This window comes from Peromyscus eremicus, chromosome 2 (assembly GCF_949786415.1).
Source record: "Peromyscus eremicus chromosome 2, PerEre_H2_v1, whole genome shotgun sequence".
NCBI classification, from domain to species: Eukaryota; Metazoa; Chordata; class Mammalia; order Rodentia; family Cricetidae; genus Peromyscus; species Peromyscus eremicus.
This window is the reverse complement of record NC_081417.1, coordinates 161,237,075-161,264,289: the sequence shown is the minus strand read 5'-3', so window position 1 is coordinate 161,264,289 and position 27,215 is coordinate 161,237,075. Positions and strand designations below refer to the sequence as shown.

The 27,215-nt window shown below is 52.6% G+C and overlaps 1 protein-coding gene across 1 annotated transcript in view; it reads right to left on the bottom strand.

Annotated features, from left to right (window-relative positions):
* Nphp4 (nephrocystin 4) overlaps window positions 1-27,215 on the bottom strand; it is an 87,646-nt gene that overhangs the window by 41,725 nt on the left and 18,706 nt on the right. Inside the window, exons 4-11 of the mRNA XM_059255480.1 lie at window positions 25,737-25,909; window positions 24,517-24,581; window positions 23,330-23,485; window positions 19,032-19,168; window positions 17,959-18,140; window positions 17,324-17,450; window positions 6,617-6,799; window positions 1,177-1,297 (exon numbers count right to left, since the gene is read on the bottom strand). Coding sequence (XP_059111463.1) covers window positions 1,177-1,297; window positions 6,617-6,799; window positions 17,324-17,450; window positions 17,959-18,140; window positions 19,032-19,168; window positions 23,330-23,485; window positions 24,517-24,581; window positions 25,737-25,909 — 1,144 coding nt within the window. The remainder of the gene's footprint in view (window positions 1-1,176; window positions 1,298-6,616; window positions 6,800-17,323; window positions 17,451-17,958; window positions 18,141-19,031; window positions 19,169-23,329; window positions 23,486-24,516; window positions 24,582-25,736; window positions 25,910-27,215) is intronic.

The window sequence follows — 27,215 nt, the reverse complement described above, 5'->3', positions numbered from 1 at the left end:
CAGCAGGAGGAGTGGAGCACAGCAGGAGGAGTGGAGCACAGCAGGAGGAGTGGAGCACAGCAGGATGGGAGCACAGCAGGAGGGACGCACAGCCAGAGGAGGGGAGCACAGCAGGAGAGCACAGCAGGAGGAGGGGAGCACAGCAGGAGGGGCGCACAGCCAGAGGAGGGGAGCACAGCAGGAGAGCACAGCAGGAGGAGGGGAGCACAGCAGGGGGAGGGGAGCACAGCCGGAGGAGGGGAGCACAGCAGGAGGGGAAATAGCCAGAGGAAAGGAGCACAGTGGGAAAGTGGGAGCACAGCAGGATGGGAGCATAGCAGGAGGGTGGGAGCACAGTGGGGGGAAGGAGCAGTGGGAGGAAGGGAACACAGCTGGAGGAGGGGAGCACAGCTGGATCAAGGGAGCACAACTGGAGGAGGGGAGCACATTGCTCTGCTCTATGGATTCGCAAGCTGTTCATTCCCCATCTACCTGTGTCCAGGGCCCCTACAGCCCTCAGTTGGCAGGAGACAGATCTGCTCCAGAAACCTCCGCAACTACTCAACACCCACGTACGCATCTTGCTGTGCAAGCCATCCTGGCTTCACCAGACTCAGGCCTAAAGCAAAAGGCACTGACCACAGGGCCAGGCCACACAGAAGACACTGGGCCATCAAGCTCAGTGACAGTACCGGTTCTTCAGCCCACACACAGCTGTGGACCTGTCACTCACAGGACGAGGACTGAACCTCTGTGGGAGGCCATTGCCACTGGCATCCCTTTATGACCCCTTTCCTGAAGGGACGTCCCCAAGTCACACAGTGAACAGCAACAGTGCTTCAGTGAAAACGGAAGGACAAGACCAAATGCAGCCAGGGCGGCTGCCGGCACATCCAGCGGGCCCGACGTGCCCAGGCCCTGTGTTCGCAGGATGCCCCATGAAGTGCCCTTGATGAAGTCATCCTTCACCAGCAGACACACACTTGCTTGGGGAGTTGTCAAGTAACTGAACCAATTTGTGGCTAGAGTCTGGGCGACAGACAGCTGGACCACACATTATCACACTGTCCAGTGCCACATCATCAGCTTAGGGAGACCAGCTAATTGATTCGATAGGGCAATCTGCGGCAATTACCCCGCAGGGCTGATGAGAGAGGGAAGCAGGCGGCAGGGTAGAGTCAGCTCTCTGGAACTCACCTGAAGGGGACGCAGGTGTCTTCCTGGAGGAACGCCGCTCTGCCTTGGGGCCATGCTCTGGGGGGGTGTCTGAGCTCAGCGAGAACTGGAACTGGATGGTTCCCGACTCCACCTGCTTCACCTGTGATTGACCCCACGAGAGCAACGATGGCATATCCCTCGCTGGCCCTTCCATCAGTGACTCACCAGTGACTGCCCAGACCCCCCTCAAAAAAAGTTTAATCAAGAGAGCAAAGACTCCGGAAGCCACGTGTTCTTAGATCATAAACAAGTAATTTTCTGAGACGAAAATTAGTTGTAGCATTAAAATCCCAGGAGGCCATATTATCAGAGAATGACATTTACCCAGGAAATATAGTTTAAGGTATTTAATAGGCCACAATGTGTGTGTGTGTGTGTGTGTGTGTGTGTGTGTGTGTTTTAATTAACATGTAATATTGACTTACTTGCATAACAATAGTCCTGTGGGTTTTAACTCCTGTGCAGAATCACATGACCTGCCCCATCCCTCCCTCGGCTGGTCCAAGCATCCACTGCCTGCTTCTCCATAGCCAGGCTGGTCATCCTGAGTGTCATGTGGACACAATCACGCAGCACGCGGCCCTTGAGAGGGGCTTTCTCACACACTCAATCCACACAATGCCCATGGAGACTGACCACGTGTGAAACTATGGACAGTCCGTGCCTTTCAGGGTTGAGTCATGCCCTATCACACTGATGTGCCACCGTCCACCCATCCGTCCACTCACTGAGAACACCGGGCTAGCTGCCGGTCTGCAGACTGCGCACAGAGGTCTGGGGACACCGGGCTAGCTGCTGGTCTGCAGACTGCGCACAGAAGTGACATAAACGGTGGTGGGCGGATTGCCGTGTGAACCGGCTTCATTTCTCTGGGAACTGGCTGCTAGAAAGTGACTCTGTAGACACTACAGTTTGTAAAAATTAAAATAAAATTTAAAAAAAATCTGAGCCATAGTGGCTAGAGAGATGGCTCAGTGGTTAAGAGCACTGGCTGCTCTTCCAGAGGACCCAGGTTCAGTTCCCAGCACCTACTGGGTTTAAACTGTTATTGTTTGAATCTGAAATGTCTCCCATAGGCTCATGTTCAGAGCTATCTTGAAGGCGTGTGGACCTCTACTGGGTGGGGCCTGGCTGCTGCCAATTGGTCACTCGGGGCCACCACCTTTGCCAATCACATGCACCCGACTCTGGCTGGCTCCCTCTACCTCCTCTCCTCCTAAGTGAGAAGTCTGGACTAAATAGTCCCACCTCCATGCGCCCACCTGCCTCCCCTCCCAGGACACACTTGGTCCCTCTGAGGCTGTGAGCCACAATGAGCCTTTCCTCCCTGGTTTCTGTCTGGTATTTTGGTTACAACAAAATGAATTGTAATTAGTGTGGTATCTTATTGTTAATGATTTCTCTTGAGGTTTTAAATGTAAACTCTACCAGGGGTGGAGCACATGCTTGTAACCCAGCACTTGGGAGGCTGAGAGGAGGGCACCACCAGTTTGAGGCCAGTGTGAGTTACACAGTGAGACCCTTTCTCAAGTAAGTAACTGAACGAATTAAATAAAAATTAATCTCTGACATCTCACGCCCTCTAGAGGATGGAATGCAGATGCTGATCCTGGCTCCTGACACCACACTGCCTCATTCCACAGTATCTAAACACCTTGAAGACCTCACAGGATACCACGCAGCAGAAGCTTCTGCCCTCCACCTCCCAGGAAGCCCCACTCAGACGCCATTCCCGCTGCTCTTCATCCCCATCTTCCACGTTTCCTTCTGTCTGGAGAAACCCAGGCTGCTCCTGAATTCCCTTCAGTTCACTGGAGAAGGTAATGCCTGGGCTTCGGGTGACTCTTGATAGGTACAGAATTCTGGGTTCCAAAATCTTTTGTTTTCCCCACTGTCCCCCATGGCTTCTGACAGAAACCCACAAGCATCCTCGTCACTATTTCCCTGTAGGCAAGGAACCACTTTTCTATTTCTGTTCTCAACTCTTTTCCTTCGCTTTTAGTTCTGTGTTCAAAGCGTCTGGTGAGGTTACTTCCCATTTATCTCTGGGCTTTTGCTGAACTTCCGGATATCTGGGTTTGTGTCTCTTGCCCGAGGTTTCCTGTCATTACATCTTCAGAGGTGTTTCCTGCACCAGGCCCTCTCCCGTCTCCTGGGATAGGGTGCTGACACAGGTGCTGGACTCTGGCACTGTCCCACTGGTCGGCAGCAGAGCTCAGCCTGCCGCTGTCTAGCAACTCCTGCAGCTCAGGAGGTCCTAGTGCTGCGGACTGACCGCTGTCTAGCAACTCCTGCAGCTCAGGAGGTCCCAGTGCTGCGGACTGACCTTCAGGTTCACAGGCTCTTCAGTCATCCACCCAGCTACACAGCACATCTTGTGAAGATTTTAATTGGCTGTTTTTCAGTTCTAAAATTTCCATCTTGCTCATCTCTGTATCTTCTCTCTCTTTTCACTGGTGTCAGCACCCATGTGCCTGGGCATTTCCACGGCGCTGTTTTAAGATCTTTGATAACCAACCTTTGTACCATCTCGGCGTTGCTATCTACCGAACATCTTGTCTCTACCTCGGCTCTTGGTAAACAAAATCGTTTAGATTATATTGCACTCATCTTAAAGATTTACATTAAGAGTCTATGGCTGCTTTGCAGTCCATGAAGAAAGAAAGTTGATATTGTGTGTCAGTGGGATCAGGGCTCAGGTCCCAGCTTCTGATCACAGTTCCTATGGGCAATGGTGTTCACACGAGCGCTCCTCTCAAAACTTGCACAGTCCCCTTAAGATCTTCTGCTTATGTTCCTCCAGTGGGCAGTCCCAGGACTGGACAGTGTCCAAACCATACACACAGCTCAGGTCTCAAACTCCTTGGCCTGCTGTTTGAGGTCAGAGACCCACATTGCAGCTTGGGCTAAGCTTACAACATATGCTTCTAAGCCCCCCCCCCCCCCCCTGTGAGTGCTGTGCAGTTCCTGGGCTCCCTTCGACTCTCCAACCAGGCCTGCTGTGTGCATCGTATCTGAGGCCGGGTGATTTATAAAGAGGACAGGAGTGTGAAAACGGCTAATGTCCTCATCCATCAGTTCAGGAACTCAGTGCATGATGTCTACAGTTGATAAACTAATAGCATAGGAAGCATACTATTTCAAAATCAAAGGTAAATAACTATAAATCATAACTAGGAACTGAAAGCTTCTGGAGGTATAAATACTTTTAAAGGATTATTCACCCAAAGGAAAAAGACAAGAAAAGGACAAGAGCTAGGCAGGAAACACAGCCATGAGATGTTACCTCACTTCACACAAACTATGAAATAATGGTCGGCAGGACAAATCCTAAAATGCGCTTCCCAGAAACGATGCATTCCAGCGTTGCTACTTTCCTTGACTGGCAGCTGCCATGGGCTCAGGGACGTTCTTCCAAGTCTCCATGTGCGTATTCAAAAGGCAGTCACTGAACAAGGGAGAGGGCACAGGTGCGCGCACCTGGATCCCCGCTGGTCTCACCTGGCCAGTGTTGGAGCTGCTTCCCCGGTACAGGGGTGGAGACAGAGCCTGTGCCATCACAGCTCACCACTCTCCCCCACTCCGTCTGCTCAGGGTGCTGGTCCTCAACAACAGCACTTCTGGCCCCAAAAGCCTGCAGCAAGGTCTGTAGACACTGTGGCTGCCACAATTGGAGACGCTACTGACATCTAGTGGCAGAAGATGGGGATGCAGCCGAAGGCCCTCTAGAGCGGCCGGTCCCCAACACAAAGTTACCTGGCAGAAACGTCAGCAGTTCTGGGGTTGAGAAATGGAACTCAGATGTGATGTTCTTCATGGAAAATGGAAATGTTTGACACGTGTGTCACCAAGCAAGTCAAATTTTCAAAATGTGTGTGCCTGATACAGTTCACACACTCGGAAAGGAAAAGCAATGAGGTGGCAAGACAAGTTCTAAACTGGACAAACACTTACACCAGACAGACAGACAGAGACAGACAGACAGACAGACACGCAAAGGGACATAAAACCACATGGAAACTACACCAAGAGTGAGGGGAGGAAGGGGGTGATTTAAAACGTCCGGGGTCCATCCTGGCCCTCTAGGGTATGACAGGGCACCCTCCCCGTCCCGCTCTTCCATGTGGTGCATGGAGCCTTTACACTCACTTCCTCTTTCTCAGGTGAAGGGGCCGTACTTGTCATTTCATAATATGGTTCCATAATGAGAGACAAGCTCTTAACAAGGAAACCGCACAATCAGCTGCTCCCTGATGCAGGTCCCCAAAGTATCAACCAGATCGTAAATAACAACACTGGAAATAATAATAATAATAATAACAGCTGTAGCTGGAGTCAGCACAGACTGAGAAATGGCAGGTATGGGCACATTCTAGGCACCACATGGAAGAGCGGGGTGGGGGTGAGGTGCCCTGTCACCCTAGAGGGCCAGGATGGACCCCGACATTGGCCAGAGCCAAGCCATAGTTCCACACCTGTCCATGGTGCCCTGGGTCACTTGCCTTCCAAGACCCCCACCTGGGCAGGGCAGCCAGGGCAGGGCAGCCAGAGCAGGGCAGCCAGGGTGACACACGCCCTGCAGCCTCTCCTGACCTTACTTGCTTTCCAGGTTGGAGATCAGAGAATGTCACAGCCAAGAAGCTTTTTTAATCTGAGAATCTGCAGTGGACCTGCCACCCTACATCCAGCTGAGAGGGGCAAGGTCCGGAGTGGGTATGTGGTGAGTGTAACGCCCAGCTGCGGACCGAAGCCAAAACCCTGCCTAGCTCTCATGCACTCACCCTCCTGGCAAAAACCACAGGACGTCCTCCTCTGAGGCACCAAACATGGACCCAAACCGAGGAGAAACTCCTCACCAAGTGTGCAAAACAGTCCAGCAAGGCATGCAGAGGTGGAGATGTGAACAGGGTGCTATGCTAGCCAGCCTAACCACGGCTCAGCAAGCACCAAGGGCATGCCCAGGACACAGGAAAGGTTTGTTCAGGAAATACCAGAAACATACTAGTCAATTTGGAGTTTTAAAATAAATAAACGTAGACTCAGTGGGTAAAGTGCTTCTGAGTAAACGTGAAGACCTGAGTTCAATCCTAAGAACTCACATGAAGCTAAGTGTGGCAGTCCATATCTATAATCCCAATACTGTGGGGAAGAGGGGGGACAGGTGGATCCCAGGGGCTCACTATCCAGCATGCTAGCTCCAATCAGCAAGCTCCAGCTTCAATGAGATTCTGTGTCCAAAAATAGGATCAGGAAGAATACTGAAAAAAATCCAATGTCAACTGCTGGCCCCCACATGCATTCTCATGGGTGAATGCACCCGAATATCACACACACACACACACACACACACACACACACACACACACACACAAATGAACTTGCCAGAAGCATTTGAGAATCACATCTATGAAGTACTTACCTCCTCAGAGCTCATGCTAGCTGAAGGCACCTTATAGACTAGACAGTGTGAGGGATTGTGCTGGATCCCACCCTGAAGAGGCAGCGTCACTTTTCCTGAGGCCGCCTCCAGCTCAGGGTTCCAAACAGCCCAGCGAACCATGTGCATGCATGCCAAGTTGGATAGAGAAGTGGACGAACCCGCCTGGAATGGAAGCACACAGTCACAGAGTGAGCGCAGCAACCACCTGGGTGGAACATCAGTGATGTGGTCGCACAGAACCTCTGTAGGAGCTCAGAGCAGCAGGGGGGGGGGGGAGCAGGGCCTCCCACCCCACCCCCACCCCCACCCCCGCTCCACCCAAGAAGGGAGCGAGGCAGAGGATGCAGCATCCACAGCATGAACAACCTGTCCTAAGACCCACCAGTCTTAGGACCCCACCAGCTTCCTCCTGTGGCTCAAGGCAGCAAGGGCCACTCGAAGACGCCTCCACTCCTCAGGGACCTTTCTGCAGACCTGTAAACCTTGGGAACTTGCCGAGTTCTCCTCAAATGCATCAGAAAAATTAAAGAATGGCACCTGCATTGCTGAAGAGAAGCTTTGCAAAATAATGGTGTGAGTGTGAGTGTGTGTGTGTGTGTGTGTGTGTGTGTGTGTGTGTGCCTGTGTGAATATCTGTGTTAGGGAGATGTGCATGTGTATGTGTATATATGTGAGGATCTGTGTACTTATATATGTGTGAGTTTATGGAAGGTGTATATGTGGGGAGAGTCTAAGTATGTATTGTATATGTGTAAATGTATATGTGGGGATATAAGTATGTGTGTGTGTGTATATATATGTGTGTGTGTGTGTGTATAGGTGTATGTATATGTATGTGTACGAGGGGGTGGAGGTGCGTGATCAACTCAGGGTTACTGGTACGCATCTTCATCAAAGGCTGAATAGAGGATAAGTACAGTAGACTGGAGAATGTCTATGGAGCTGGGAAAGCAATCCGGCTCAGTTTTAGGAATTACTCCTCCACCTTCTCAGCAAGTAGCCAGATGAAAAGGACAAGGCCTGAGGAAACCCAGGCTCACAGCCATCTGTCATTTACAGAAAGTTGTCTCTACAAATTCAGATGTGGAGTCCAGCTCAGCAATGTATTCTACAGATGTCACTTTCATCTGGTTTTTTTCTTTTTTTTTTTTTTTTTTTTAAGTAAGATTACAGCTGAGCTCCAGGTTTTTTTGGGGTACAGAAATGCCATCAAAAGGTGACCACTTTGAGTAGTAGCCCTGACAGGCAGGTCCTGGCAAGGTAAGTTCTCTGAAGTCCACAGGAAACTCTCACACCAGAACAAGGTGACCCATGACCCTAGTCTAGAAGGCCCAGGGAAGGAGCCACCAGGCCGCTTCTCACTGGGACACAGTCTGAGCCACCACCTACTCCAAAGCAACACCCTGATGGCAGTAGGCGGTAAGGGGTCTGTACCCAGCCTGCCCACTTCCTGGCCTCTTCATGGGTAGCTGACCAGCCGGACACGTGGGTGAAGGAATACACCCCGGATGAGATGGCTCACCGCCCTCGGCAGCAGGTACAGGTCACTCAGGTGCAGACAAGGGCACCTGAGGGCACAGGCCCAGGAAGGCAGCACAATTCTGCTGTGGAGGACAAAAGCCTGGGTAACCTGGAAGAGGGCCTCCTTCTCTTGATGAGGTCAGAAGTCCACAGCTACCTGGGATGGAGACATGAAGCACCATCCACAAGAAAAGGACACCAAGGGACAAGATGGCATAAGCTTTGGCAAGAGCCAACAAGGACAGTAGGGTTCTAGCTGTGGCCAAGGTCCTGATAAATCTGCTCATTTGACTAGAACCAAGGAGCGTCCATGCCACTGTCACTGCCAGACACAAGTACACCAGGGTCCCAGGCAGATGCCACACACTCACAAAAAGGCCTCTGCTAGACTAAACTACAGCCAAGTTCAAGGGCCAACAATCAGAACAACAAAGTGACCAGCCCTTGTTCCTGTGATGAGACTCTGTCCTGCCATACGCTCTTTATGTCCATGAGAGAAAACTCCAAACCAGGAGTCTTGACTGCTGTCTTGCTATGCAACTGGAATTCAAAGTATGCAGAGCAGCAGGGCAGAGCTGGTCCTTCCCCAGAGTCAGACTTCAGATGGTAGCTCTAGGTACGGCCATGTTCACATCCCTGTCAGTGTGAATGGGGTTTGGGTTCCTGGCCACTGGGTGAGAAAAAATCCTGAAGTACAAACAAAGAATCCATAAAGTGAGAAACTTTAGCATCAGACTCTGCACACCGGAATGAGCCTGCTTCCACCCTGCCCCGGCTTCCACCCTGCCCCGGGCCTCCACCCTGCCCCGGGCCTCCACCCTGCCCGGGCCTCCACCCTGCCCCTGCATGGGCAGGACAGATTTGGGAAGGTGCTGGGTAGGTGCAGGGCGTCAGTTGGCATTGGTGACAGATCCACTCCTCACAAAACTACAATCACCACCCAAGGAGTCAGAGCACTCGCCAATAAAACACCTAAACTCAGCAGCGGCTGGACGGCTTCTGTAAACACAGCGCTCAAGGCGGGATCAGAACTAAAACAGGAATCCAAGTGTCCATGCAATTGGTGCAACGCCTTCTGGCTTCGTTTCTCAAATTAGGTGTCCCTGACATCTAATTTTCCAATTTCACGGTTCTCCGTGGCTGTTTGGTTCTCGATCAATATAAATCTCTTCCGTGTGGAGTATCTGTTAGTTAGATAAACACTCACTTTTCCTTGCTTTTGTCTTTAACAGCTTTAACAGTGAGAGATGATTTGCGAGCTACTGATCACTTCTGAAGCCCCAACACAGTAACTGGGAGCTTGTGGCAGCCCAACTCCACACATCCACCTGTCTCCTGAAGCCAGCCCAGAGGCTCCTGCTTCGGCCCATCCACGGTCCTCTCTATTCACGGCCAAGCACATGCACAGAGCAAGCACAGTCACTCATCACGCTTCCTCTGCCTGTGATTTTTTTTTTTTTTTTTTTTTTTTTTTTTTTTTTGGTTAGGATTAAAGGTTGGCTGGTACCACAGTGCAGCCCTGCAGTCCCAGCTACCCAGGAGGCAGAGACAGGGAGAGTCTGTGAGGCAAGGAGTTTAGGGACAGCCTTGGCAATATAGGGCAACTCTATCTCAAAAGTAAAAATAAAAAATATTGACTATCATTTCTTTTCCTGCCAAATTTAGATCAGAATTCATACATCCCCTAAAGAAAAAGGAAAAAGCCCAAACTACTCTGAAGTGAATAGTTTTCATTTAGTTTTAACTGTAGGAAACAATATAAAAAAAACCAAAGGAGCATAGACAGGTCATGAGCCAGGGTGTGTTGTGGAATTGAAGGGTCAGCAAAGCCACAGACAGAATTCTGACACAGACCTCCAGAGATGCTGCAGCCCAAGGTCCCAGTGGTGGGGCAGAGTGGCAGCTCACAGAACATCTGTCCCATCCCGCTCCCTGGAGCATGGGGTGTGTGCAGATGTGCTTAGCATCGTGAGATGAACTCATCCCAGGGTAGCCAAGCTACACGGAAGCCGATGACAAGTGTGGTAAGAGCGGGAAAGAAATCTAGGATGGAGCCAGAGACATGCGGGGACAGAGACAGCAACGTGCTGGTGGAGCAGAGAGGAGAGGGAGGCAGACGAAGCCAAGGACTAGCCTGCAAGAGCAAGGAACCGGCCTCTCCCAGAGGAACACGCCTGCTGCACCTTGCTGTGCCCAGTGGAACTGACTGAAGCTGTGGCTTCCAGAGGTGTGAGAAAATAAACTCTAAGACAGCAGCCTTGGGACTCAGGCAGCCCCAGGGATTCACACGGTCCCTGGCGGCTATCCTCAGATTCATGAGTAGAGATGGGCTGAAGCCTCTTGTTCCCTCGGGAGCTTTATCTCCTCAGATGATTGCTGAGGGTGCTTTTCTGCTGCCTAGATCACCGTGCATAGTTCTGAGCATGATCTGCTGGGCCCTCCTGCCCCATTGGCAGAGACAAAGTGACAGTGGCATCCTGTCTGGGTAGAGGGAGGAGCCATCCGGACAGTGGTCAAACTTGCTGCCACTGAGGCCAATTCCAGAGACAGGGACGAGCCCAGAGGGATGGAAGCCTTGATGCTTAAGACCACATGGAGCCCTTGGCTGAGCACAAACAGCCATGGCAGACTGTCGCTGAATGCTCCCTACATCACACCAATCACAGAGAGAAGACACAAGAAGCAGAGAGGGGACTGTGCTGGGAGAAGCTCAGTCAGGTCAATGCTTCCCTAAATTTGAACTCTAGAACCAATGTAAAAACAAAAACAAAAAACCCCCCACAGTCAGCATGGTAACCCATCCTTGTAATCCCACTCTGAGGAGTAAGACACAGGGATCCTGGGGCTTGCTGCCCTGCCAGCCCAGCCATATGGAGTTCCAGGCCAGCAAAAGACTCTCTGATTCTCTCTCTCTGATTCTCTCTCTCTCTTTCTCTCTCTCTCTCTCTCTCTCTCTCTCTCTCTCTCTCTCTCTCTCTCTCTCACATGCACATGCATACACACACACACTTCTCTCTCTCACAAACACACACCTCTTACACACACAACTCTCACACACACTCATGCAAACACACACACACACCTTTCTCTCTCTCATCTCTCTCTCTCTCTCTGTCACATACACATACACACACACACACACACACACACACACACACACACACACACACACACCGAGTCATAGCTAGCACCTAAGGAATGACAATCAAGACATCCTCTGCACACAAAGCAGAGTGACTTAAGGGTCCTCATCCTTTAAGGAAAGTAACAAGAAAGTGTGGGGCACTGTGAAGGCCACTGCAGAGGCCACAGTCAGACCCCAGCCAGGACCCTGAGCAATCTGGCTCATGGCAGGAGGGGAAGGATCTGCCCTTTGAACTCTGACCCAGAGCCCGCACCTATAGGGCAGATGTGAGACCCAGACAAGCAGCATAGAAGGGGAAGCCAAGGCCCACCGCCCACCCAGAAGAGCGCAAAGGGAATCGGACAGCCTGAGTCCAGACATCACCTTAAAAAATGTGTTTTCTGCCGCTCCTCCAAAAGGCCTCACGTTCTGGGCCCCTGAGACAAACCTCACAAGGCTAAGACCCGAGGTGACGAGTCCTGCAGACAGCCAGTGGTAGCATGAATCTTCACCCCTCCTCCCCGCCAGCCCTCTAGCAGAGGGTCCCCGACCAAGCAGCATCGATTACACGCCGCAACCTAGCGCAAATGAGAGGCACAGTGCACTCGGCAGCGACTGCCAGCTAATTCCCTTCACACACACTCACATCGGCAAAGGAAGCCTAACAACCCATAATTAAAGTCATCTGCTCTCCCATGTGTGACCCAGCATATGAGGTGTCACTTAAACTCACGGTGATCATTTATTAGGCAATATTTTCAGCTCATTCAACTAAGCACAGTATTTTTAGTCACATACATGAGCAATGAAGGCAAGTTCCACAGCCTAGAACAACTCTCCTGATAGGCTAACAGGCTAGCAAAACTCCAGGTCCTTTCCGTCAGCCTGTGGGGGCTGAAAGAAGCAAGAGAGGTCCTGGTAGCAGAGGTGACTGTGAGGTGGACGGGTGGGGCCGCCACCGGTGAAGACTGAGTCAGGCCCAGCTGCATAGACACCTAGAACCAGCTGCGTGGGCAGCACTGGGTCCTGCTCCTGCTCCCTCTCCCTCCCCAGTGAGGTCCTGTGGCACTGGCCTTCCACAAGGCCTGCTGAAGCAGTACCTAACAAGAACTTCATCCCAGATCCGGCCACAGGAGACGGGAGCATGAGGAGGCCATCGGGGGGCCGTAGGAGATGGGAACTCTCACTCAGGGGTTACAGCTGAACGGGAAGTGAAGCAGGAGAGGAGGACGAGGCTGAAGAGACGGCAGGAGGAGGGTGAGCAGAGAAACACACACGTGTGTGCGCACACAAGGATGGGCAGCGGGCAAAAGAGCCACAGTAAGCAGATGTGAGAGATCATGACAGGAGTGTTTGAAACCTGAAGCTCTGCCCATGCTGTGGTGTCACCGCGGGTCGCCAGGTACCAGCTGCTCCACTCCACTCCTCCAGACGCAGTCTAACTTAGGAAAAGGCACAGTCCGTCAAGATGCCTCATGCAGAGCTGGCCACCTACTCAAAATAATGACTGTCCACACAAGCACTGCAGTTACGTTGGACGTAAAGGTCAGAAAATGTCACGCGCAGAACAACAGCATGGAAAACAAAATGCCCATGAATAAATCCAGTAGGAAGCAGTCAAAATCCACATCTGTAACTACAAAAATCAAAAAATACAAAAACAGCGGCTGGGGAGAGGGCTGCTGCAGAGACAAGAGTATCCCACGTAAACAGGGTGGATGTGGAGGCCTGTCTCCAGAAGGCGGAGACAGAGATCCCAGGAGCAAGCTGGCAAGTTAGCTACTGGTGAGTGTCCTGGTGAGTTTTATGTCAACTTGGCACAAGCTAGAGTCACCTGAGCGAAGGAAGCCTCAATGGAGAAATAACTCAAGATCAGGCTGTAGGCACAGCCTGTAGGGCATTTTCGTATTTAGTAAGTGTTGTAGGGGGTAGGGGGTCAGTCCATTGTGAGTGGGGCCACCCTAGGGTTTGTTTCTGGGTTCTATAAGAAAGCAAGCTGAGGATCCCATAAAGAGCAAGTCAGTAAGCAGCACTCCTCCACAGTCTCTGCATCAGCTCCCCTCTCCAGGTTCCTGGCCTGCTAGAGTTCCTACCCTGACTTCCTTCAATGATAAACTGTGATGTGGAAGTGTAAGCCAAATAAACCCTTTTTTCTCCAAGTTGCTTTTAGTCAGGGTGTTTCGTCACAGCAATAGTAACCCTAAGAGAGAAAGTTCCAGGCTTGCCTCAAAGGATAAAGTGGAAAATGATTAAGGAAGACTCCAGACACCAATCTCAGGCCCCCATACACAGGAGCACACATATGTAAACATACATACACACCGGCAAGCACACCACCCATGCACATAAAAACAGAGTCTTACTACAATGCCTGGCACAATGTGTTTGCACAGCCATGGGGGCAGGGCCACAGGCTCTTGGTCACCTGACTGACTCCCAGGTCCAGGGGTCCTTGGCTTTTCCTGACTCCAGGGAGGTAAGGTGCTCTCAAGGGAAGCAGGGTTCAGAAAAGCGGCATTGGGAGGGTGAACACAGGATGCAAAGGCGCTCTCTGCAGACACGCATTCTGAGCAGCGAGTGACAGAGAAGAAAGATGCAGTGTGAGGGACTGGAGTCAACCAAAGGAAGAGCCCTTCAGCTGCTACCAAGCAGAAAATCAAACAGGCGTCTTCTAAAAACACAGGCCCATCACAGAAGGACCTCCAGGGCAGTCCCTGGCTACAAATCTCATCTCACCTAAAAAAAGGAGACAAGAAGAAATGTGAGCTGTGTTTAGCAAAAACTCAGACTCAACAGAGCAGAGGGAGCTACAAGCAGGCACCCAGGGCTCCATCTGGCCTGGGTGGGGGCCATGCCCTGTTCTATGAACGACAGTGATTGGGTAGGGGGAACAGATGTAGACTAGGCAAGTGCTCCTGGGCTCTCGGCCTGTGAACAAACGACCAGGTTCCATCCATCACCAGGGCCTCAAGCTGCAGAGAGGCCAGAGGCAGAAGGCTCAGCCACGGGCCCCAACAAACCCCAGTTAAGTTTGCGATGCTTAATTGCAGTTCTCACCTTGATTGGATTGAGAAGCACCTGGTGGGGACAGCCAGATGGCTCAGCAGGTAAACATACTTGTGGCCTACGCTGACATTCCGAGTTTGAACCCCAGGACCCACATTGTGAAAAGAGAGAACCAATTCCCAAAGCTGTTCTCTGACTTCCACATACGAGCATGCACGTGTGTGTGTGCATGCACTCACGTACAAAATCACAAATGAAATTCAAAAGATACCTGTGGCACACTTTTCCAAATGGATTAACTGGGCAATGAGACCTACCCTGAATGTGGGCAGCACACGCCCATGGGCTGGGTCCAGACTGGATAAAAGGGGAAAGGAGAAGGCAGCTGACCGCACATACATCCCTCCCCTTCCTAGTCCATGGATGTGGGCAAGCAGTCTCACTCACGCTCCTGAAGCCATCCAGGCAACCCACTGCCACGACAATGCCTTTCCCACCGCGATGGGCACGCTCAAACCAGGAGTCAACGATCACTTCCTCCTCCAGTGTCTTTCATCAGGTATCACATTACAGCCAACATAATACGAAGTCGACAGTTCCAGCACTACAAAGATCACCCGGGAGACAGCCGGGAGCCAGGCCTGCCTACAGACCAGCACCACACACGGCATGTGCTCATGTCTCTGTCAAACCAAAGAAGATCAGTAGATACATAAATAACAAACTAGAACTTAACTCCTTAGCAGTTTGGGGAGGGACTACCTTGTCATGTGACACCACTCAAAGCAATGTTTTCATTCCTACAAGCCTAGGGAAGGCACAGTTACCTTGAATGAACACACAACAGAGGCCTGCCTCGAAAGTCTGTAGCTGGGCCCTCACTCCATTCCCAAGTTTTGGGGAGTGTGCGCCATCATTCGGTCAGTTGGCAAACACCCTGGGGACCTCAGCTGCACACTTCAGAGCTTCGCAATGAGGCAGCTGTCAAGGATGCAATTTCCCTGGTCACTGCCTCTTGGGCAACTCAAACCCAATTTATCCCCAAAGACAAAATACATTGACAGGGCTTCGGTTGCCAGTTTGTTTTTAATAATGAACAAGTGCTCAAGGCTGGGAATGAAATGGATTCGACTTTCAGTCGGTGCTCCCCCTGACCCAGATGGTCCCCTCCCACCACCCCCACCCCATCTGGATGGACCATTTGAAGATACACCGTTCACAAAAGGGGATTGCGGCTCTCAGCTCCTGCTCTGAAGCACAACGGCAAGCCAGAAACCTGGCACAAGGGACAAGGGAACACAGCAAAGCCACTGTGGAAAACATGGGGTGCCTGGCTTGGGTGAGGACACTGTGTGGGGAATCTTATTGCTAGAGCAAAGCAGAGCTTTCAGTGACCACAGGGATGAGCAGCAGAGAAGTGTCTGTCCAGGCTGACCATTCCACGCAGTGGGGGCGCCCATGGTGAGGAGCTGAGCCCATCTTTGGGGATGGCTGCCAGTTTTTACAGGGAGGAAGAACAGACGAGACTGGCCCAGAGCGGCGAACACAGAGCTGGCGATGGGACACGGACACGAGGGTCGTCACGTGCTGCTCTGCACCCCGTCTACGTGTCAGTTTTCCATAAAAAAATAAAATACATTCAGGGGGTAGGGAGATGACGCCAGAGAGGAAGCGTCTGCTGAGCATGCACAAGGACAGGAGCTTGTGTCCCTAGAAGTCTGGCAACAGCACAGGCAGGCATGGTGACACCGGTCACCCCAGCACCTAGGAAGTAGAGATGGGGACCCCCGGGGTGGGTGGGCTGGCTAGACCAGCCAGAACTGCTGAGCTCTGGCTTCAGTGAAAGACTCTGCTAGATAAATAAAGTAGAGAGCAATCGAGAAAGACTCCTGTGGTCAACTTGAGGCTCCTCACGCATATGCGCACAGACATGCACCCGCCCCAGCACACTCACACATCCATAACCAGAGGAGAGAAAAGCAGCAAGTCCACCTCCCAGATAAATAACTGAAGACGCACGTCCGGATGAGTAACTGAGGGTGACAGTTCCAGAGGCAGCGGTGGAACCAGCAGAGCCTGTGGACAAGGCTGTGCCGTGGGTAGGTCTCATGTAGCCCAGGTTGGACAGAAACTCATATACAGCTGAAGAAGGCCCTGAACACCTGATCCTCCTGCCTCTGCCTCCTAAGTGCTAAGGTCGCACTGGGCCAGGCACCTGCTGCCTAGCAGCTCCTCACAGGCCGGCTCTCCCACAGCCCGTCCGGGATACCCTGCATCCACATGCACCTGCACAGCACATTTTAAATAAAACACCTGCTGACAAACAGGCAGCAGATGATAAACTGGTCACTAAAATGACCAAGACTTGAGGTCGACCCCAGGAAGGCCTGGTGTGAGCAGAAGACGTGGGAGTCAGCTCGGCAGCAGGAAAGATCAAGAGCACAGAGGGCAGGTGGGCTCCAACCCCCTCCTTGCCCCGGGCTCAACTCCCTTCTTCAGAAAACTGGCCAGCAATGAAGGCCCTTGCCACCGGGTCCCGTCAGTCTTCCACTGCATTAGCTGTTAGATGATCCGGCCTTTTCCAAACAGAAACTGAATCTTAAGAACGGCATGATCCGTTTCCCAGAAAATCTGTGTCCACATGGGAACTGTCTACCCAGTGCACCTCTCAACCAACACTATAAATTCTTATCTTAATTATGATGTAGATGCATGCAAAGTTCACTATAAAAAGCCGTTTATCACTCATGCAGATTTGAACTTTACTACACTTAATAGCAAATGAAAAACACAGTAAAGTGGCTTCATTTTTCAAAATAATTACCGGTTCAATAATTATGAATTAAAGCTGTTACGATGCATGAAGCCTCCTGGGCCATGTCCTGCCATCACAGAACGTCCGGTCCCCACGAGGATGATGCGAGGCTGCTTCCTAGCCCCACCTAGACTTTTACTGCAGAAGAGACACTGGTGCCCGCCAGGCCCCCCTCAGCACAAAGCTGACCTCTGAAAGCCAATACACAAAGAACACTCACACTGCCGTCCGCTCCTGAAGGACTGCTGAACGCGTACTCCAGCTGGAAGACGATGGCAAACGCTGGGTGACTGACCATCTCCGGGAGTCGCAAGTGGCTTCTCAAAACCAGAGCCTGGTTTCCAGAGCTGGTCGGAAACACAAACCAGGCGGTGCTGAGGCACGGGTTCCCACCCCACTGTGACCCTCTGGGTCCACTCTGTCCAGCCCACAGTGCTCACTCTGGTTACCACTGGCGACACCTCCAGACTCGCAGAGGTAGCCTGCAGGGGAGACAGTCAAGTCACTTAGAGTGGCACAGAGGTGAGGGAGGGGCCGGCCAGCACTGAGCTCCTGTGTGACAGCTGACCTCTGCACATCCCGCAGTGATGTCTGCACGGGGCCTGGCACATGGGATTCAACACGGAGTAGGACATGAGGCCCATCCAGGTGGTGTGCAAGAGGCTCTTCAGACCCTCAGCTGGGAGCGTCTACAGCACTAGCCCAAAGTTGTCACAGCAAAAACAGGGACTTTTCCCAAGTGTACGACCCTGGGGCTTTGCCTGATGAGTGTGATGGAGAGGTACCCGCAGAGCAAGCCCACACTGCATGCTCCACGTCCTCACCTCACCTCAGCCCCTTGGCACAGTGAGATACCTGTTCTTAGAAGAGCTGCTGACTCTCCTGCTGAAGCTTGCTGAGCGCGTCAAGGCCACATCCATCTCGGGTACAAGCACAACCACCTGTGGCCTGTGCACGAAGCCCAGGCCGTTGTGGACACAGACGTGCAGGCGCCTCTCCAGGACCTCTAGGGTGCTGCCATCCAGCAGGCTGACCCCCTACGAGAGACACAGGGTACAGAGAATGAATCCTGTGTGGCTGGGAAGGAAGTGGCCAGAGAAGACTGGGTGGGCCACAGTGGAGGAGCGACACTGAGTGTAAATGAACCCACTCAAAGGACAGACGCAGGACACAGTGATGACCACAGGCCACGGCACATGAGGTACGTCAGGTATTTCCCAGCAGCGTGACCTTCCCCAGGCAGCATACACCGAAACACAGGCAGCTGAGCTGACAACTCTCAGGACACAGCCACCTCGTATGCGTGAACCCCAGGTCCTTCTGGGAGCCGCCTCCCTGAGATGAGCACCCTAGTGGTGCAGAGGGACGCAGGGGAGGAACACACCCGGGTTCCACTCTGTCCTTCAGGAGGAAGCGGGGTGGGAAGAGGATGCCACAAGTTCATAGGGCTGTGTCACAGTTAGGCAGGGCTCAGAGTGTCTCATGAGAGCACAGCACTGACAGAAACCACCATGAGGGGCCACCTCCAGTCACCTCCTCAAATAAGCCACCTGGCCTCAGAGGTCCTTGTTAGCTGCAGAGTATTTTCTATGTTTCCCTCATGTGGTGAGGTAATTTACTTTTAGATGAAAACTATTTCACAATCTGCAAACGAACATCAGTGTTACAAGCTGTCAGCGCCATCTACAGACTGGAGGGTCTGCTTAAGGTGCATCCTGGGAAAATGGCACCTCCTAGACCCACTTTATCTGGCAATCCAGGGAAAGAAGTGCCCTCTTCAGCCAGGAAAAAAAGGGGCAAAGGCAGGACCTCACCTCCCAGGATGAACCCCCACTCCCAGTGACACCAGATGCTGGCTGTCCCAGCCCAACCGCAGGTGGCACCGTCTCTGTTCAGGTTAAGCTGCAGCAGGATGAGACATGAGATACCTCCCGGAAGTGGTCGCTGATGAGCAGTTCCAGAAGTTCCTCCTCAAACTTCTCCAGTGAGGGGTACAGGGTGAAGAAGAGGTCATCCAGGTGCCATGTGGTGGGCTTCTGGAAGCGAGGCTTCCTCAGGACATCACCTGGATGGGAAGAGGGATCATGTTGTCCTCGGGGGAGCAGGTGAGGCCACACCATGTTCCCACCAGTCTCAGGCACAGTGATCAGGTCCTGCAGGCAAGAGCACTGCTCAGACAGCGCACCAGAACCTCTGCAGGGCGAGGCGGGCTGAACCAAGCTCACCCAGCATCTGCGGGCTCCAGCTTGACCGCCTGCAGCTTCAGCAGGACCACGCCAGCTCGACTGCTTCTCACGCTACTGACTTACCCTAAACCATCTGAAGCATGCAGGAATGTGCATGCTACAGACACCGGAAGAAGCATGCCAGCTGGTACCACAAGAAAACCCTCCTCTCTGACCCAGAAGCACCTCCTGGGGCTGCCTGGGGACAGGGAAGATGAGGGTAGCTGGGGGCACGCTCGGTGTCCACGCTGAGGGCAGGATCCTGGCATGTTAGGGAGGTCTTCCCCAGGCCCCGAGAAGCAGCCAACCACTTCTCACGACCCTGTGGAACCTGTGCTGTAACGCTGCGTCCCCATCTGCTCCCATCTCCACCTCTTCCTGCGCTTTCTGTGATCACTTACACATTTAGACAGAGGGTTGTAGGGGTTTTAGGAACCAGCTCCAAAGACAAAAAGGACAGTTGGCTGGGTTTGGTGGTACATCCTGTATGGAAGGCTAAGGCAGGAGGCTAAGGCCAGCCTAGACTCCCTCCTTTTGGCAGGAATGAAGAGGAGGAAGAGAGGGAGGAGGAAGAGAGGGAGGAGGGATGGGTGGAGGGGAGAGGTAGAAAGAGCCAAGCTAACACTTGGTGCTGAGGAAGCCATCGGAAGAGCACTGTGGCCTCCAGATGGAGGGTCAGAGGTGTGGGGTAAGCTGCCATCGGGCTCCACCAAGGTCTTCGGAGACAGCGACGTGAGTGTGTCTGATAGCACCGAATCTTCTAAAGGAAGGTGTTGATGAAGACGCATTCACATGCTTGTGTGCACATGAGTGCATTGCATGTGTGTGCTTGTGTGTGCATGTATCTGTACATGTGTAAGTATGCATACTTGTTTTGATGGGGATCAAACCTAGTGCCTCATCTGTGTAGGCAAACACCACTAAGCTGCACCCAATAATGTCTGGGTGAGCATCTGGTGCCATCCTGATTTGGGGACCTCTCTACACTGCAGCCAGAAGTCAGGGGAGAATCACTGCCCTCAGTAGGTCCCCTGAGCGGTGAGGTGGTGCCCCAGCCCGAGGACCCTGCTGCCCTGACAACAGACGGAAAGGCGGCCGTGTGGCTGCTCCGTATAAAGCCTCTGGGAAGATGAGGCAAGGAGGCCACAGGGCCCCCGTGATGGGCACAGGGGTCCCTGAGGCACGTCCCGCACTCAGGCCACTCCGAGCAAAACCTCACAGCAAAGCAGGGCCAGAGAATGAGAGAGAAGGGGATGGAGGGGCTGGAACCGGGAAAGGGGAGTTCGAGAGATGTGACGGCCTCCTTTCTGCGACTCCCTGCTCCCGCCCCTCCACTAAACAGACTACCATGTTCTGCAAATTAATTGATCATGTTCACAGAGGCGCAGGCAGGGAAGCGGGCCCCGAGGCACCTCAGCACCTCTTCAGGACAGCGACCTTCTCACCACACACTGGCAAGCAGTGTGCCACTCAGACGCTGATCCCAGAGCAGGCCACAGACGGAGGTACGTGACTCCACAACAGACAGGAAGGGCCCACGGTGGGAACAGGTGACATCTGGATTGTGTATCTGGTGAAAGACGACACCGACTCCTTCTGTACTGAGTCCCCACCGGCAGCTCTGATGGCCCTGGGGCCATTCACAGTGCTGTCCACCAGATTCCTGGGAGTCGGGCAACAGACACCCCCTCCTCGACACTGAGCAGCTCCTGTGGCCACCGTCCACTGGACATTTCCGGACAGCTCCTATCATGTACTGTCCCTGTCACTGGGACACCTCGGGCCACCACCCCGCTGAGGGCAATGGTGGCATGCCCGTCTTCTCACGGTGCTGACCCTGACTCTGCGCCTGCATTATCTGCTTATACAGACACAGGAAGGGGAACTCAGCATCCTCCCTGCCCTCACGGGGCTTACACTGCCTCGGGCAGATGGTGGGTCGGCTCTACACCATGGGACATGCCAGTGTTCAACAGCCAGGCACAATGATGAAAGACAAGCAGCCGGCCTGGCCCTGCACAGGCTTCAGTGCAAACGGGGAAGGCCATGGGGGAGAATGATGGACTGCTCAGGACCCACAGCCAGAAGAGAAATCAAGCTCCAGCAGGCTACAAGGGAGACAGGATGTGGACGAGGGAAGAGCGGGCCACGCCAGAGGCTGTACCCTGATGTCCAGCAGCACAGGCAGGCGTGGGCCTGGGGGAAGCCAGCTGCAGGAAACAGAGGCTCCAGCTGCCAGAGCCCAGTAAGGAGCCGCAGCCCTTACAGGAGCCTTTCACATCACTGGGACAAGCCACCTGAGGGCGGTAAGGAGAGCAGGCCAGCCCACAGGAGCAGGGAACTTCTTAGGAGTGTGACTGAAATAAGGAGGGCTCAGGAACCCACCTCGGGTGGACCCTGACCCTCCCTGTGGCCCTGGGCCAGCTCTCCTGCTCTCAGGAGTTCAGCTCTCTAACTGCGTGAGCAAGCGGCGTCCCCCCAACACAAACACACAGCAGTTCCCACAGAAGGTCCCCCTGTGCAAGCCACTCCAGGGACCCACTGGGAATGTCCCCTCGGCTCACGCCCCATCTCTGCTCCTGGGAAGGACACATGTATGTACACACCTGACAAAGATCAAAACGGCCAATCCCAGAGGACTACTGTCATTCAGCAAAAGTGATTACAGGGCTCAGAAATCTCCGGTGGCTCACCAGAGGCCAGTCTACCAAGAGAAGCCATCCCCGGTGGCTGGTGGTCTTGACGAAGTCCTGAGGGAAGAAGGAAGTGCCTCCTGCACCACCTTACCTGAGAACCTTCACTGTGTGTGCCGCACACACCCAGGAATGATGGGAAAACACTGTGAGCCACAGTTTGAGGGCTGAACAGCCATTTCAGTGATCGGGTGTTTGGTACACAGGGACCTGAGAGCAGGGACACTGTCAACAAGGAACCCCCTCCAGAGCTGAGCAAGCCAACAACCTTGTCATGAATGGGTGCTGTCACAGCATGGGTGTGACAGAAGAGAGACCCACACTCGCTATGGCTGGAGCCCATCCTGAGAACAAATCTGCAGTGTGACCTCACTACGTGCTGCTTAGACGACACAGCCAAGGCAAAGGTGGGTGACAACCGGTGACCCTGGAGGGGTCATGCTAGTGACACACACCCAACCCTACATGGCAGCAACACAGAAGGCAAGGACTACTCAGGAGCTGGGAGGGTGGTAGAGCCTGGCACTCCTGGAAGGGGCCTGGGCTGGACACCCCATCCAGGGCCCAGGACCATGACCATAACCATGACCCTGCTCAGCAGAGGCGAGGAAGATGACCCCAAGCACAAAAGCCACAGTGACGGGGTTGGGGGGGTAGAACCTTCTAGAATAGATCATAGGGGTAGCAACCATCTCTGGGCTGTGTCTTGTGACAGTGCAGGCCCTGGAGTAAAGTGCCTGAGTCTCAAGCTCGGCTTTGCGATCAAGCTGTTCCCCCGCCTTCAAGGGGCCAAGGCTGGAAGGAGAGCGCCTGCACTCATGTACTGAAGAGAACACACAGAAAGAAACCAGAGTCCCAGCAACACAACGCTCCTGGCAGTGGCTTTCTCTGCAGCGTCAAGTGTAGATGGAAGAATGTTTAGTCTTTCCCGAATTTACTAAATGAGGATTGCTGGTGTAACTTCAAATCTTAACAATATAAGGATGCTTAGTGGCCCTGACAACCCACTTAAAAATGCTCACGGTGGTAAGCTTTGCTATGTATATTTCAGGACAACCAAGAAGTAACAATGGCAATGCCCAATACTGGAACCCAGGAGGGATGGGACCCAGTGACGGGTTCAGGGAAGATGGGGAGCAGGCTGGAGGCTATGACACTCTTCAAAATGGGCTGAGTGGGGGATGTAACCGTCACCTCCTCTCCCACCACACCACAGGCCACACTGCTGAGCCACTGAGGGACACGTGGGCAGCCCAGCCACCTTCACCTGTCACTGACTCACAGTGGCGAGATCCAAGGGCAGCTTACCCGTGTCCCCGTGAGGAGGAAGGAGGCCAGGGATCTGCTGGAGACCAGACACCAGGAGATTCTCGGGAAGCAGGTGGAAGGCGGGCTCCAGGGGTGAGTGTGGCTTCAGGGTGTACTGGAGGCTACAGTTCTCCATCAGTGTCATGTGCTTGCTCTCTGGGGGAGGAGCACCAGACATGGGCTAAACCGAGAGTATTTCCAGTCAAATTTAGAACAAACGCCACAAGTAGACAGACGGCTTGTTTCCTAAGGAACACTGTCAGGCACGTAGCACACATCTGTCTTCTCAGCACTGGGGCATCACACGCAGGAGGAATGTGAGTTCCAGGCTAGACCCTGGCTACACCCAGCACACCTTGTCTCAAAAAAACAAAAATGAAATAAAGGCAAAAAGAACCAAGCCACATTCTCTCTGTTGAAACTGAAAAGATAGGATCTTGTTTCTTGGCTTTGTTTGTATTGTGCGTGCGTGCGTGCGTGCGTGCGTGCGTGCGTGCGTAAGATGAAAGTTCAGGACACCTTGGGTGCTGTCCCTCAGGTTCCTTCCACTTTGTGTTTCAGACAGGATCTCTCTTGGCCTAGAATTTCACCAAGTAGGTTAGGCTGCCTGGCCAATGAGCTTCCAGAGATCTACCTGTCTTCATCTCCCATCTCACTGTTGCTGAAATTATGAGTGGGCGCCACTGTGCCAGCTTTTTACCCGGGTTCCAGGGACCAAGAATCTCTGTGGCTCTGTATGCGTTTCTTAAGACAGGTTCACTGTCTGTATTGCGCAGGCTGACCCTGGACTCCAAGAATTAAGAGATCCTCCTGCCTCAACCTCCCAAGTGGCCAGGACGTCACTTTGCCCAGGTACGTCTGCAATAGTGAAGTCTTACTCCGACAAAGTTAGTCTCTCCAGCCAGAAAACAAGCTGTGCAGTTTCCACGTGTGGCTGGGAGACAGAAGATGCTCAAGCTGACTTCCTGAGCCACAGCCCTACAGGCAGCAGCCCCACAAGAGGCAGGCACAGGAGTGCAAGTCAGAGGCAGAGGCAGGTTCCTCCTCCGTCCATTACAGAACCAACGCCAAGCCCGTAACACAAGGACCAGAACCACTGCAGAGAGTCAACCAGACAGGGCGAGGTGCAAAGCTCTCAGAAAAGTCGGGAGCTCCAGATACATGCCAAGACCAGGCTAGGCTCTTACGTTCTATGGGATCCTGGAGGAGCGGGTGCAGAAGGGCTCTGGGGGTGCCATGATACAGCCTCAACCTGAAAGACAGAACCAGGAAACCGTGTCAACTGCCATATCTCATGACCAGGACAGTTCCTGGGAATTCACCGCCCAGAGCCTATTAAATGTTCCTGGTCATATCTGCTGCACAAACATAGGTGGCCGAGGGCAGCGCCAGCCCGCCATGTTGTGATAAACATGCCCCCACAGACCTGCAGCCCAAGAAGCAAGAAGCTGCGGCCTATGGACAGACAGTTAACAGTGCCGGCTGCTCTTCCACAGAAGCAGGGTTCAATTCCCAGCACCCATGTCAGAAGACTCACACCACCTGTAACCTCTAGCTCCAAGGGATCTGACACCCTCTTCTGACCTCCAAGGGTGCACATATATGGCAGGCACACACGCACACACATACACACACTAATAATACTATTATTATTATTATTATTATTATTATTATTATTATTATAATAACTTTAAGCTAGAAAGCAACAGAAACAGCCTGAGAAGCCCCAGGAAGACATTATCCAGTCCCCTACTGGAGCCATGTTTTCACCCAGGCATGGCATTCCCATGCACGTGTCTGGCAATGTCTGCAGGGTATATCTAGTTAACACACTGGGCAGAGACTACTCCCGGCATCTACTGGTGGAGGCCAGGGGCACTGCCAAGAATCCCACAGTGCACAGGATGGCTCCACAACAAAGAACGACCAGGCCTGAGCGAGCAGCTCCAACACTGAGAAACTCAGATCTAGAGGTGCAGTGTGAACTTGAACCCTGGTTGGAAGGATGGCACGGAGCTTATCTGTCTCGGAGCATCCAGTTCTAAACAGCCTGGTGCATAGCAGGCACTCGATTGTCACCTGCTGAGTGATGACTACTACAAAGTCAATGTCACACGGCTGCCTCTCGTGCACAGATGAGTGGGTGGGCAGCCGCAAATCCCACACAGAACAGGCGACAGGTCAGGGCTTGGGCCTGTGTATAAACCGTATCCAACCCGACACTCACCCAAAACTGGTTCTCATTCCACAGGAAAGAGCAACTCTTTGGCTAACTTGGAATTAGCACCAGACACACACACGTGTTGTACAGACATTCTTGCAAACAAAACACCCATATACATAAAATAAAAATAATTAAATCTTTAAAAAGAGAGAGAGAAGAAAAGAAAGAAAACACAGAAGGTACCGTTTGTCCTGGGCAGCAGAGGTGGGAGATTCCGGCTTATTACCAAAGATTCGAAGAATTCCAAACCCACAGGACAGCACCTGCAGGGTGCCGTCCCTCTTCCTGCCTTCAGCGACCACTTCTACCACAGCCACGATGTTCGGGTGGTTCAAGGTCGTGTGGAAGTAGAAAGGCTGCAAGAGAAGCAGAGAGTGCTGACGGAGGTGACCACAGGCAAGGCGCAGTGGGGGGGGGGGGGGGCAGACGCTCTCCTCCCCAGATCCTGTCACGGCCACACCACAGCACCAGGCCCCACCCGGTGCCCTTGAGAGGCAGGAGAGCAGCGCACCAGGACAAAACCATCACACGCTGGGGAGGTGCAAGCGTGGAAACTGGGGTTCACATCCCAGAAACCCACGGAACTGCCAGGTAGGTGTGACGTCCCACTTGTAATTCCAGCCCTGGAAAGCGGAGATGGAATCCACAAAGCAAGACTAGCCATATCAGTGAGCTCCAGATTTGACTGAGGGACTGCCTCAATGAGGAAGGTGGAAGAGCCATCATCCCTTCCTAGTTCAGTTCAACGTCCTTGTCTGGGGTTCAAATTGACCAAGTCACATTCCCTGTATCAACCTAAGGCTGCCAAATGCACTCAGACACATGTGTATACACCCACACAAATATGTGTACACACATACAAACATGCCTACTCACACATGCACACATGCGCTCACACACACACACACATACACACATGCCACAACACACACACAACACCGTTGGGCACAATCAACCCAAGCCTTAGCCAACACAACAGCATTGGATCACAGTTTGGCATGCATGCTGACTCTAACCCCGCCCCTCATGTGTATGTTTTATGAAGTTCCATCCAAACTAAATGTGCTTCAACCAAGAATTCTTAGCCTTCTCTAAACTAAGAAAGGATGCACAGCTCACAGCCGGTGCCTTTTACAGTGAAAATCACCTGAGATCTGGTTGGGAGGGCGTGGGGGTATTTAGGCCCTTAGAACACAGGTGAGAGCTTCTTCTTTTTTTTAAAAAAGATTTTATTTTCAGTCATGTGTATGGGGCGGGGTAATGTGCAAGCAAGTGCAGGTGGCCAGAGAAGCCAGAAGAGGGAATCCAATCCCCTGGAGCAGGAGTCACAGATTGCTGTGAGCCGTAGGTGCTGGAAACTGACTTGGGTCAAGACCTGTTAACTGATGAGCTAGCTCTCCATTTTTGTTTGTTTGTTTGTTTGGGTTTTGTTTGTTTTGTTTGCTTTTTGAGACAGAAGTCTCAGTAGCCCATGCCGACTTTAAATTCATGATGTAGCTGAGAATGACCTTGAACTCCTGATCCTCCTGCCTCCAAGTTCCCAAAGAACAGGCTTGTACCACCAAGTAGGTATGACATCTTTTCATTAACAGATTTTTGGAACCTAGTACATGATAGCAAATTTCATCTTAAAAGGTCCTCCATTTATAACATTCCCATTCC